Source organism: Paramisgurnus dabryanus, chromosome 24 (genome assembly GCF_030506205.2).
Source record: "Paramisgurnus dabryanus chromosome 24, PD_genome_1.1, whole genome shotgun sequence".
NCBI lineage: Eukaryota > Metazoa > Chordata > Actinopteri > Cypriniformes > Cobitidae > Paramisgurnus > Paramisgurnus dabryanus.
Window position 1 is genome coordinate 23,078,663 of NC_133360.1, and position 13,337 is coordinate 23,091,999.

The 13,337-nt window shown below is 37.9% G+C and overlaps 1 protein-coding gene across 2 annotated transcripts in view; it reads right to left on the bottom strand.

Annotated features, from left to right (window-relative positions):
• The window catches only part of dennd1b (DENN/MADD domain containing 1B), a 151,702-nt gene that overhangs the window by 79,621 nt on the left and 58,744 nt on the right, over positions 1-13,337 (bottom strand). For both annotated transcript variants that reach the window (XM_065259515.2, XM_065259516.2), the window contains exons 4-5: positions 2,737-2,786; positions 1,854-1,973 (exon numbers count right to left, since the gene is read on the bottom strand). In XM_065259515.2, the coding sequence (XP_065115587.2) occupies positions 1,854-1,973; positions 2,737-2,786 (170 nt within the window). The remainder of the gene's footprint in view (positions 1-1,853; positions 1,974-2,736; positions 2,787-13,337) is intronic.

Consider the following 13,337-nt stretch of genomic DNA (forward strand, 5'->3'; position numbering starts at 1 on the left):
GTAAATATGTGCGATCAAGTAATGGATAATATACATAGTGTAAAATAAATAAACAAATAAATAGCATGCATATTTATTTTTTTATATATATATTTGCATAAATATATATATAGCCTATTTATATATTATATATATATTTCCTTTCTTTTATATATATAAATTGTGTGTATATGTGTATATATGTATGTATATACATACAGATATATAGATAGATATATTTAAATATTTATATTGTGGTGGACAATGATTAATCACAATTAATCACATACAAAATAAGAGTTTTTGCATTATATATATATATATATATATATATATATATATATATATATATATATATATATATATATATATATATATATACACATACATACATATCTATGTGTGTGTGTAATTATGTTGTATATTTAAACACATTTCACAAATACATTTCAGAATTTTTATTTATATATCCATGTATTTAATTTATATACACATCTAAAATATATTTAAATATAAATAAAAAAATATATACACATTAAAATGTTTCTTAAATACATACATAAATGTGTGTGTATTTATATATATATACATAATAATTACACACAGCACACAATCGTATATTATGCAAAAACTATGCAATTAATCGTGATTAATCGTTGCCCACCCCTCTGTATATAAAGTCTGTGTGTATGTGTGGGATTACTAATAATAATGCATTACACTACTTTTGCATTTTTACATTACATTTGACAAGAAAAGCAATTTATTTATTTATTTATTTCTAACTTATTTTCTTCTTTAAAAGCGAGTGGAACTTTCTATTTCTGCATGTCCACATTCTTTCCAAACAGACCACATAAACAAAGAACGCTAAGGTCTTATAAAGAAAAAAAATAACAAAACTTTGAATGCGTTTCTTATTATGAATGAAGGAAGCCATGCAAACTACTCAGAATGCATAATGAATTTTATACATCATATGTCAAATGAATTAGCATGTAAAACTCAGTGAAAGGGACAGGGGAGAGACTCTTGCTAATTGGCAGCAGGGCTTCATGCATAATTATTGGTGAACCGTCTCTGGCATGCCTGTGTGCTTGAATAACGAGGGAAGAGAAAGAAGAGGAAAAAAACAAAGGCCATCCGGGCCGGGGTGGGAGGAGGAGAGATCTCGACAGCGGCTCATCATGATGATGATAAACCTGCGATTGTCCATCAATACCGTGTAGACGGAGAGAAAAATGATAATGTGTCCCAGATGTGCTGCTTTGAATTACTACATGGATTTGTATTATTAAATATGGCGGTTTGTTGTTTATGTAATATACACTACTGTCTGTTGTTTGTGTATTATCAGTGGGACGTTTTAGCCTGAGCATTTAACCCAAATGTTTTTGGCATCCAAAAAAAATCTCAAATGGATATTCAGATTTTTGCATGAAAATCACTTTTAATTAAGAAAGTGCCAACCACATTTCCATTATTTTTAACTTTTTCACTTAGTTAAATAAAAACTTTTTTTTGCCTATGTGGCTCTGCCTGTAAAACCCAGCTAAAGTTATATATTTGTAATTAATCGTTTTCTACATAAAATCATCTTACTTTATGTAAAGAACATTGTATGAGTATATAACGTTCATGTCTTAAATATTGACTGAGTAAGATCATGTCAAAGATTGAACTTTTAATGAGAAATCAATGAATGAAATGAAACTTTGATGCTCCTAAACTCTGATTATAAGACTTCAGCCTGGATTTCACTAACAGGGTCACATATTTGAACACTTTTTCTAAATACAAAATGTTTAAATCAAAGGAATAATCTTTAAATGCAGACAAAAAGCCAGATGTGACACATAGCAATGATCACTTACCTCAGCAAACAGATGCAGACCCTGCAGCCGGAGGTCAATCGACAGAAACCAAACCTCTGCTTGCTTTCGATGTCCGTGAGCACAAATGTGAAGTTCTGGCCCACCTGAGTCTGAGACACTCTGCACAGATGACACACACACACACACACACACACACACACACACACACACACACACACACACACACACACACACACACACACACACACAGTTTCACAAAGACTCTACTAATAAATAAAATATACATGAGCATGTATAATGCTCATTAACATTTACATAGATTGCAAATAACATTTTATTTTATTATTATAATATGTATTATTTTATGATTATTATTATTATTATTATTTAATTATTTACACAAACTTAAATTTCATTTGCTCTTTTAATTCAGTTAAAATATCTTAACAATATCAATTACAAAAGGTTAAAAGATTATAATCAAAATAAAGGCTCATTTTACACTTCTATATCTCTCATTTCAGACCAAAAGTGACAATTTAGTTCCTCTCCACTAGATGGCAGCAGTATAGCTTGAACTGGGAGGAAGTGAAATAAACTATACAACAGCACTGTTTTTAGTGCGAAAAATGCATTTATTCAGCAGACGTAAATGCCTGGTATCACGCACATGGTTTACAAGAGGTGGAGATTTAAAATTCTATAAAGGGGCTTTATTTCGAAGACCCCTCGAAGATGACATTGCTGGAATCAAATGAGGTGCTTGGCCCCACCCTATGACTCATTTACGTGAGTAAAACTCTTGTGTATGTGTGAAAGCGCGTGTTGTTTAAACAACATCCTCTCATCTTTCCCAATTCACACGTTCATTAAGTGTTATTTTCTGGAAGCGTGACAAGAGGTGAATGCGGGGGAATCCTACCTTTCCATGTCGAACGGGAAGCAAAACTTTGGCACTGTCTGCAGGACATCCTAGAGAGAGACAAAACACAAGACAAGAATGATATTACAGCTATCATTACAGATGCAAATGAGTTCAATACTGGTTGTGTTTGCATCTCTTTAGTAACTTCTATATAGAGTCACAGACTTATTTACTTTATGCTATAGCATATTTATTGAAAGTAATATGTGCAAATTAATTAATTTGACAGTCCAAAGTGACTTAAGTGCATAACAAGGTTTAATCAATATGTGGGTTTCCTATGACCTTTTGTACTGCGAATGCAATCCTCTTGAGTTACATGGACACAATATCCTGTGATATAAAATTAAGTTGAATGCTTTATTCTGATTAGTTGAGAAATGTTTCACCGGTATGCATTATTTTTAGATAAATGCACACCATTTCTAAGTGTATTACGACCCTTTCTGTCCAGTGTCTGCTGAATTTTAACAAAAGCAAACCTTTTGAGAGACAAAAAGTCACCCCAACAGCAATGTACAGTGAAAAATTTGATTGAAAATCAGGGTTAATCCATAAAATGTATATTTCTGAAATTTGTAAAAAAAATACAAATAAAAACATTTGCATTTTGTTATTGAGAAATGAATTTGAACTTGTTTTCTCTGCAGTAATCAAGATCGAAAACCACCACACTGCACTTCTTTTTTGTTATTTGGACCATGTTTTCCCATTTCAGTTTTTAGTAAATAAATGCAAATAAAAACATTATTTTATTAGGAACTTGGCAGAAAAGTTGTCGGTAGTAGGGATGCATAATGATTAATCGCGATTAATCTATAGCAGAATAAAAGTTTTTGTTTACACCATATATGTGTGTGAACTCTGTATAATAATTATGTATATAAAAATGCATATATAATTTTGAAAAAATATATATTTATATATTAAGTATTTATATATAATACAAATTATACATAAATATACAAATGTATATACACATGTAAACATTTCTTAAATATATACATGCATGTGTGTGTGCATTTACCCATACAAAGTTATTATACACAGTACACCAGGGCTCCAGACTAACTTTTTTCACTAGGAGCCCAGTGGCCCGTAACTGAAAATTTTAGGGGCGCAACCAGAAAATTTAGGGACACACACTGTAAATCAACATGCTATCCAAATATATTTACATTTCTACTAAATTTCACTGTATTCCTTAAAAATCCTTTAATGCTTGATGCAGAAAGTACAATGTGCTGTTTCAAATTCAGTGTCACATCACAAAAAAGTCAAATTTACTGGTCGCACATGTGCGACTGGATGTAAAATGCAATGGCACACTTTCAAAATTTTGGTGGCAAAATGCTGGAGCCCTGTACACACTAATATATATGATGTAAACTTTTATTCTGCTATAGATTAATCGCGATTAATCGTTATGCAACTCTAAACAAAACGTATGATTTTACTTAAACCAAGTGTGCCGCACAAGCCCTGAAAGTGAAGCCAAAACGTCTCGATCGCCCTCCAGTAACTGGTCCCAGTATAGTTCATAAGCCCCACCTCCCCATGTTATTCAGTGGGACCAAATAAACAATTTAATTACACTTCAATTATCTGTTTTCCAAAGCTGGTTTCTGTAGTTTTTATCACGCTGATGTAAATTCAAGTGTTTGTTTTTAAAATAAGTTAGTTTTTAGTTAGTAATTTAATGCTATAAAAATGGTGGTGTCACATCATGATTGACAGCTGTGATATGCGCATTCTGGGCGGGGCCTTGCTTTCGCGGCTTTACTTCCTGCTCACTACTGAGCAGGACTGGTCCCAAAATCGATACTGCGCAGACTCAAGACCCAAAATGTCATCGCCGTATCAGGACACTGACGTCTTCACTTTTCACCAATGGAAGAGCGCGAACGGGCGTCGTCCATCTTTTTTTCCATATGACTTAAACACATACTTATAAATAGTAAATATAGAAAAACTTAAAAGTGGTCTCTTAATTTTTTCCGCACCTGTATATACATAGAGCATAGCGCTTGTTCAATGTAGCCCTTGGGATTTTTTGTATCTTTCAAGCAAAAATCTTGAGTCTAATTATCGTTAAAGTTTGACCAAAGCCCCCTAACACACGCTAATCCAGTCACAAAGAACTTCATCTCAACAACTGTTCGTTAAGATGAACAATAGCTGACCAATAATAGCCAAGTAATGAGCGAATGAATGGACTTGACACCGAAATCACCGATGTGAAGGGGAGGCTAAAATAATTAGCGGCCATTAGCTCAATGACCGCTCTCATTGAGCTCGGGTAAGGTGTGAGTTCGACCAAAGTGACGGCAGATTGCTGGGACAATGGTTGAGCTACACCGGGGGTTCAGAGGAGGCATAGAGGGGGAGAAAGGAGGCTCAGCCTTCAGGGCTTTACCTTCCCACGTTGCCCCAAAGGGAGAGTCCTTGCACCAGTAGCATATGGATTTGCATAGCCAGCTCTGCACCATATGGGTCGGCCACGTCTGGCCAGGTCTGTACTGTAGCCTAGCCATGGGGAACTGCCAGTGATCCCCTGCTCAAAGTATAACAAGCTGCCACCATTCAAAGAACAGTGTTTGTATGTGTTTGGGGAGGGGCTGGGTAGTTCAGATGTGACTGTCCGATATACGACTGTGTGTAATACCATAAACAACTACATACAGTATTTTTTTGCTTTAAAGGAATAGTTTACAAAAAATATTTAAATCATTCATTCACCATCACCATCGTTTCTAACCTCAACACTGTTAAAAAAAAAGTTGGTTCAACTTAAAAAGTAAGTTACCTTAATTCAACTTAAAGAGCACCTATTTCATTGCTAAAAACAATGTTATTTTGTGTATTTGGTATAATGCAATATGTTTGCGTGGTTTATTGTAAAAAACACACTTTTTTCCACATACCGTACATTTTTGTAGCTCAAGATTTCACTCTCTTCCTGAAACGCACGGATTTGAAAAGCTCGGTGTCCCTGATTGGCCAGCTAATCTGTACCTTTTGATTGACCTGAATACCTTTGACGTCAGCAGGAAATATGACGCTCCTTACCATGTTTGAAAGATTCGCGCACAATGCAATGCTAACAGGAGTTAACTTTCAGGCTGTGAGTCCGAAGCAAGAGGAATTATGATAGTGTCGATCTTGTCTACATCACCAATCCCAGGAAGTAAACTGTTGTCTGCAATCTGTGTGTTTGTTGTAGTCCACAAAAAGATATTTACGTTGGAGACGATAACTCGCGTCATCGTTTACTTTGGGTTGTACCTTTGCATATCGTTAACGTACTAATACACACACACCAATTGTAAATAAAATGTAAAATTGTGAATCGGACCATTGGGGCTCTTTAAAGTATTAGTTAACAACAATAAGTTTGAGTTAACTAATATTTTTAAGTTAAATTAACTCAAAATCTTAAGGGAACCAAGTAACTTTTTTGAGTTGAACTAACAAATAGTTTTATTACAGTGCATGACTTAAGGGGGTCGCACACCGGACTACTGTTTTTTTTGGCAAGTTGTTAGGGTCACTGTTAAGGCCAATTTAAGCTGACAATAGTCAGTTTTACTGGCATTTCGCATAAGCCGCTATGAAAACCAGCCATTTTGTTGAATGTTTTGCCACTCAACAGGGCAACTCCAGCGTGGTCACGTGAAAAAGTGACGTTGTTGCATACCCTCTATACCAAGTTGCTATTTATGCTAACCCTAAATCTCTGCATAAACAAATCTATTCAGATGTGAACTGGATCAAGAGATTGACTAAAACATCCATGACATCCTCTATGGTGGGATATTCTTCAAAAAATAAATTAAAATAAATGCATAAATTAGTTTTTGTTCCACAATGTTTTTGGTTGAATTACTCCTTTAATTTGGAGTGCACATGTGCTAGCCTGCATGCATGTTTTTATTTGCGTATATGCAGACGCAGTGTGGATTATGACTGGTTGCTGTTTTTCACGGTGGGAGGCGGCGGTGGTGATGGGGAAAGACAGAGTGAGAGAGTAAGCGTGTGATACAGAGAGCAAGCGAGGAGATTGAAGGCTCTGGCAGGCGAGAGAGGAACGCTGGCAGCAGCAGAAACATCCTCGCCATGTCGTGGTGCGGCGGATGACTGTACGGCAGTAAAGCTGTCACGCGTATGCAAGCCTGATGCCGCCGTATGTGACTGCTACTATCATTAACTCCTATAGGCGCTTCTCCCGAGTGTTTATGCCAAGATGTGCCACCCTTTTGCAGAAGAGCGTGCAAACGGATGCTATGTAAATAAAATTGTCTCCTTCGCAGATGCGCGACTTGTCGCAGGTCCCACACTGGCCTGAGCTATCTGCTGTGCCCCAGTCAATGCCGGTCTTTGCCGTCAATCTGAGTTGTCGGCGGGAATTTTGCACTGGAAGTAACACTTGGACTTGACAAAAAGCTAAATTCGGAATGGCAAGCTGGAAAGAAACTGTGGGGAACCAGCATTTAAAGAATTAGATGAAGACAAGCCATATTGTAACAACTAAATAAAATGATGTGTTGAAAAGTAATGCCGAAATATAAAAATTACACAAAAAGAACAATGGCATGCAATGTGCTTTTCACATTCCCAAGCTTCACCATTTACTTAAAAACTGTGTCTTATTTAGGAAATAAAACAAGTACCCAAAAATATAGAAAAATAAATAATAATCTAAATAAAACTTAGTGACATCCACCACAAGGAAAGTTGTTGTGGAGATGGTTGCGTCATCTGACTACATTTTGATTCGAGATTACAAAGACAAAACATGTTTTTCCTAGGAATAATGTGCACCAATAAACCACAAACGATAACAACAGGAATATGTATTGGTACATTCACGCCGCCCATGTATGCATCAAGAATCGTAAAAACCAAGTTAAATATTCTCACAATTCTCCTCAAAGTCTCAGAAACCAAACCGCTGTACACGTGTGCATTACGCATCTTCTTCTCACTGTTTTGCCATTCATTCAGGTGATCAGGGGACTACACCAAAGTGGCTCTGGGAGGAGATTCAGATCGTGCAAAAAGGTGGAACGCGAGTCGCTATCGTTCCTGTTGTTTGCTTGTACCCTTTTCTTCCTCTGCCTCCCTCCCAACCATTTTCCCAAGACAAAAGAATATAAAACAGCTAATGCATTTACAACTCACTGGAGGAGGTAGGGTGAACTCTGCAGGCTGCATTATTTATTTACTGTTGAGACAGGGATATCACTCAGTGAGACAGTAGTCTCCATTCCCCCCTGGTCCCACTGCGGAGGCCTGCAATCACAGATTCTTCTCTATCTCCCTCTCTCTCGCTCCTCCACCAGCGGCATTTATTACCGCTGCTGGGAGACACTATCGCTCCCTGCCTGAACTCCCTGCAGAGGATGAGAGCTTCTCCTGGGCTGGATGGGAGCAGATCCAGCAGAGGTTTCAGCAGTAGATGATATCAGGGGATGTGCTGCTCTACAGAGCTCAGGGCTTCACACGGCTCCCGTGCAATGGCTACGTTCGCACCAGAAGTTAACGTGTTTATGAAAGCATATGGCAATGTATGCAGGTGGTGTGGGTCAGACAAGGTCTTTAAGAACTTTAGTATGGCTTCCGTTATATATAAACATTACATGGCCAAAAGTTTAAACAAGATGTTTGGTCCTGTTGCTATATGGTGGTCTGGTACTCATGTTGGCCAAAGAAGCCTTGCAACTCCAAACCTGTCATTTGAAGGGGCTGCTTTTTGGGTTCCCACACCCTAGTTAACTTCAAATTCAAGGACCTTTCAAGGACTTTCAAGGTACAATATCCTCAAATTCAAGGGCTAAATGTGGGGACACATTTCAAGTGAGAGCAAGGTTACATCGTGTTATTTTTTAAGATACATTGTTACAGTTCCCTTTCGAGGGAACTTGTGCTGCATCACTGCGGTGACACTTTGGGGACTCCTCCAGGTAAGTGCGTCTGAATGTGTATATCAGATTCTACCAATGGTGAGGCTTAACAACAAAGACAGGGTGTCGCGGAAGCCAGGAAGTATATCGCTATCTGAAATATTGCCAAAGACTGCGTTACAGGGACGCAGGATGTATGGCAAGGGAGACACAGCGTCTCGTTCCCTTCTCAGGAAACAACAGTTACATACGTAACCAGAGGCGTTTTCATGTGTCAAACTATGCAACAAAACATTTTGGTATGAATCAACATTCACATACAGAAGATATAACCATTTAAAGCGAACAGTTTAGCACGTGTGCTTAAAAAGTCCAGAATTTGTATGATATTATCCTACACTGCGCACAGGGAATAATATGGATTTTTTTTTTCAGAAAAATTCTTGCATAAAATAGATTCAAGCACTTTCAATGACCTGTATCTATGCATGTATGTTTTCAAAAACTTCACAGGGCCTTTAATTGTTTCCACAAATTCACAAACTTTAAAGTATTTCAAGGACCTGTGGGAACCCTACATACCAGTATAGTATACAAAACCTTTCTGGAAGGTTGCATTATTAGTGCAATTACAACGATGGCCTAAATCTTAAAAACCAATAATAATTTCCAACCTGACAGTAACATACAGCCAATAAGCATGCATCTAATGTAAAAGTGGACACATTTATAATGAACAAAATCACACTAAACTAGACATTTTTATTCACACTGTCATCCATGTGTGCCACATTTCTAAGGAGAAAAAAATCAGATATGGGCCACATTCAGCAGCACTGAAAGCAGCCAATGTTACTAGGTGACGTGAACGTTTGTGTCGAATATTTCGATGGGAACAGCGAGACTGAGAAGCTCGGAATGAGAGAAAAGGAGAAAAAGGAAGAATATGTTGTGTGAGGGAACTAAGCGATGCTCTGGGTGAGCGAGTGAAAAGCATTTCTTCAATCTGTCAATGCCAGAGTGTGGGGAGGGGGTTAAAAGATACGCTGTGAGAAAGAGGAACGGAAGAAATACCAGGAAAGCAGGGGGTGAAAGTGAACGAAAGGAAGAGAAAACTGAAAGACAGACAGGCATCCCGACAGACAGACAAAGAGAGATACGGGAAAACAGAGAGAGAGAGAGAGAGAGAGAGAGAGAGAGAGACAGGCAGACAGCAAACTCCCCCTTTCCCTTTCCAAGCTGGTGGGATTCCTCCCCAGGGGTTTCTGTCTTTAAACCTTCGTGCTCTTTAAAAATTCTGCCAGCCAGCAGGTCTACACGGCGCTATGGAACTGTCTCCAGCAGGGGAGAAATGTGTGTTTGTGTGTGTTTTTGTATGCGAGGAAAAGAGAAAGACAGAGACTGGCAGAGCCACCATGCTGATGCCACAGTGATACTAGTGACAGGTTCAAACCCAGTCTCCCCACAGGTCAGTGTTCACTGTACCCCCAAATCCCAATTAAGTCTCTCTCTCTCTCTCTCTCTCTCTCTCTCTCTCTCTAAGGAATAATTGGCGACGGGCCATTGACATATTCGAAAATAATGCACACTCAAGGTGGTAATGTGGCACGACACGTAACCGGAGTCAATTAGTCCGCTTATACCACCGAATAGACTTATACCACGGTTACCACAAACATTGCTTTGGTGGTTATTTTAAGACATTTTGACAGGTTAGGTGTGCATTTTAGAGAAAACGAATCATCACATGTGGTATGTGTATATATATATATATATGGTAGTGGTAGACTATATGTGGTAGTGGTAGACTATTAAAATATATGGCAGCTAATGTTGTAGGTCTCAAGACCACTTTTTAAAGGTCTTGGTCTCGGCCGCAATTTTACTCTCGTCTCGTCTCGGTCTCAGACAAAGAGGACTCAGAATTTTATTTCAAGACCGGTCAAGACCACAACTGATGGCACATCACAAATTTATTTTTTATCATCAATTTTATGCAGTTTATTCAGGTTTGGCATATGATGTTGGCATTGTTTAAGTTTCTCTCAATTTTTTTTATTTTATTACTAAAAACACCTGCATTGGGTTAAGTGGATGGCAAGCCATGGAAAAACAGTTCATAATAAATGGTTAAGTTGATTTCAGCTCTTTAGTGTTTGTTCACTTTTATTTGCTTATAGACAAAGATAAATTCCCACATATCCGCAATGCCTTTGATTATTTTATCAACTTCTCTGATGGCACACACGCACGCACGCACACAGATAAGAAGCGCCTAATCATATGCATATTCCACATTTTATCATAAGTGTTTTAATACAGTGACTTGCAATGGTCTTGGTCTTGACTTGGTCTCGACCTTTTAAAGTCTTGGTCTTGGCCTGTCTTGGTCTTCGTCATGACTTGGTCTCGGTTTAGGTGGTCTTGACTACAACACTTATGGCAGCATCTACAATAGTTGTCCGGGGCACTCCGCTGTGCGATATAATGAATCCTAACCCCAAGTCAGCTTTAAAAGCACACAGAGTATTCCCTACTTTCGCATAATTTTTTGACGTGCAAGATACTTTTAGTTGTTTTAGCTGTAAAATGTTTTGGTCCTGCTTGATTTCGTTGGCTTCGAGTAAAATAATGGAAAGTTTTTCATAAGATCCCCTTGGGTCAATGTGTTAGCATGACAGAAGCTTGATGATATCGGGAGAACAAGCAACCGACATTTTTCCGTCTCCAGAGTGCCTCTCGCGTAAATTATTAGATGTTGATGGCTTACGTTTCTTTTTCCGCCACAGAAAACCACCACAGGTTTATCAATGCCTTTAAAGTATTTATTTTGTTTTTGTTTGTTTGTTGATCACAAAGTACAAGATGAGGAAAACTAGGATTCTGTGTATTTAATGCGCCGCCATTGTTTGTTTACAATGCGTGGAATGGTGATTTGTTGAGCAGATTTATTGCATTTTGCAGAAAAGGGAAGTGGCGTTTATTGCGCTTTGGGAAAAAAAGGGAGAAAAGATGACAGAATAACACAGCACAATTTACTCAGCACCATGTCATCCAAAATGTTGATTTCTTTCTTTGTTCAGTCGATTTAGTCGACGCGCTGGCGCGTCACACAGCCGTAGGAAGACGAGAAGTTGTGATTTAAAAGTTCATATTTTTAAAAAATAAACCGATAACAATCGTTTCGCTAGATAAGACCCTCGTTTGAGATCATTTAGAGTCCTTTGAAACTGCAATTTTAAACTGCATTAAAAGGTCCATTAAAGTCCATTAAAATGAGAAAAATCCTGGAATGTTTTCCTCAAAAAACATAATTTCTTCTCGACTGAACAAAGAAAGACATCAACATTTTGGATGACATGGTGGTGAGTAAATTTTTTGATTTTTTTAAAGAAAATTGACTAAATCTTTTAAGATCCTTTTCCCTGAATGGTTCTTTAAGAAACCAAAAAAGGCTTTGCTGTGAGGAACCTTCTAAGTACCTTTATTTTTAAAGGCGTAGTGTGCAAGAATTTCTTGCAGTAATTTATTGTATTAGTTAAACTAGTTAAACTTAATAAAACCTGTTCCAAAATGAGCACCTCTGTTATAAAATGGTCGTGCAGTTTAGGCTATTGTAGCTTGAAGTCTAGATATTCTATGCCAGAGCCGGCACATGATGCAACAGCACATCAATGGGGATAAAATAATCTTCTGCCTTCTTTGGACCCGCAAATCTCCAGCCGAGATTCCTTTCATTACATTTTAATCGTATGCTGCCGGCTTGCTGCTTTTGACCCCGAGTTACGCACCTTTAATAAGTGCCGACTTCACCCCCGGACCGAGGCAAAGCGCTAACGGTGTAGCTCTTCCAGAGTTTCAAATTGACACATGGCTTTACATTTTCACTTGAAAAGAGCTAGGAAGAAACGGAGGTGGTTGATTTCGCTTCCTTAGCCCTCGTCTTCCTTTTCCTTTTGCTGCTTTTCGCGCTGACCCTTAGGTGGTAAGAAGCTAATATTCGGTGTGCTGGCGCAGAGGTTATTTTTCTACAGCGCAAACAGGCCGTCTGTATGAGACTGCTTAAGGAAATGCAGCAGGTGATGTATTGATCCTCTGCCCACTTAAAGAACTGACAAGTGCGTGACAGGGCCGCTGGGATGAGACTGGATATAGAACCTTCACGCGAACCACCATGAGCCTTTCAGTGTGAATTTCACTGGGCCTGTAGACACTGGAAGCTGATGTTTTATTGCACTTAAGGATTACTGAAATAACAGAGGATGCAAAAATGGCCCCTGAGACAAAAATGGTGAAATGAAGGATGATCCCTCACAATTGTTTTATTAAAGGAGCTGTATATAGATTTATGGCTGCACTAAATAAAAAAATACACTATATTATCCGTAGATATTTAGTAAACATGCTAAGTTTACATATCTGTTTCTGTAAAAAACAATGTTGTAACCAGTTATTCTCTTTTTAAATTGTGCCTTTCATGTCGGTCTGTATGTGATCCCGCCCACTGCCAATTTACCCACTAGTGTATTTTATCAGCTCAGCAATAATTTGGTAATGATAATTCCCGTGATGTAATTTCTGTAATAAAACGGAAATGACAGTTATAAGTGAACGATAATGTTTACGCACTATGCAGGCATTTTGCAGACTGCACTTCTGGATGCCGCACAAGGTTTTGGTTTACAATCACAGATC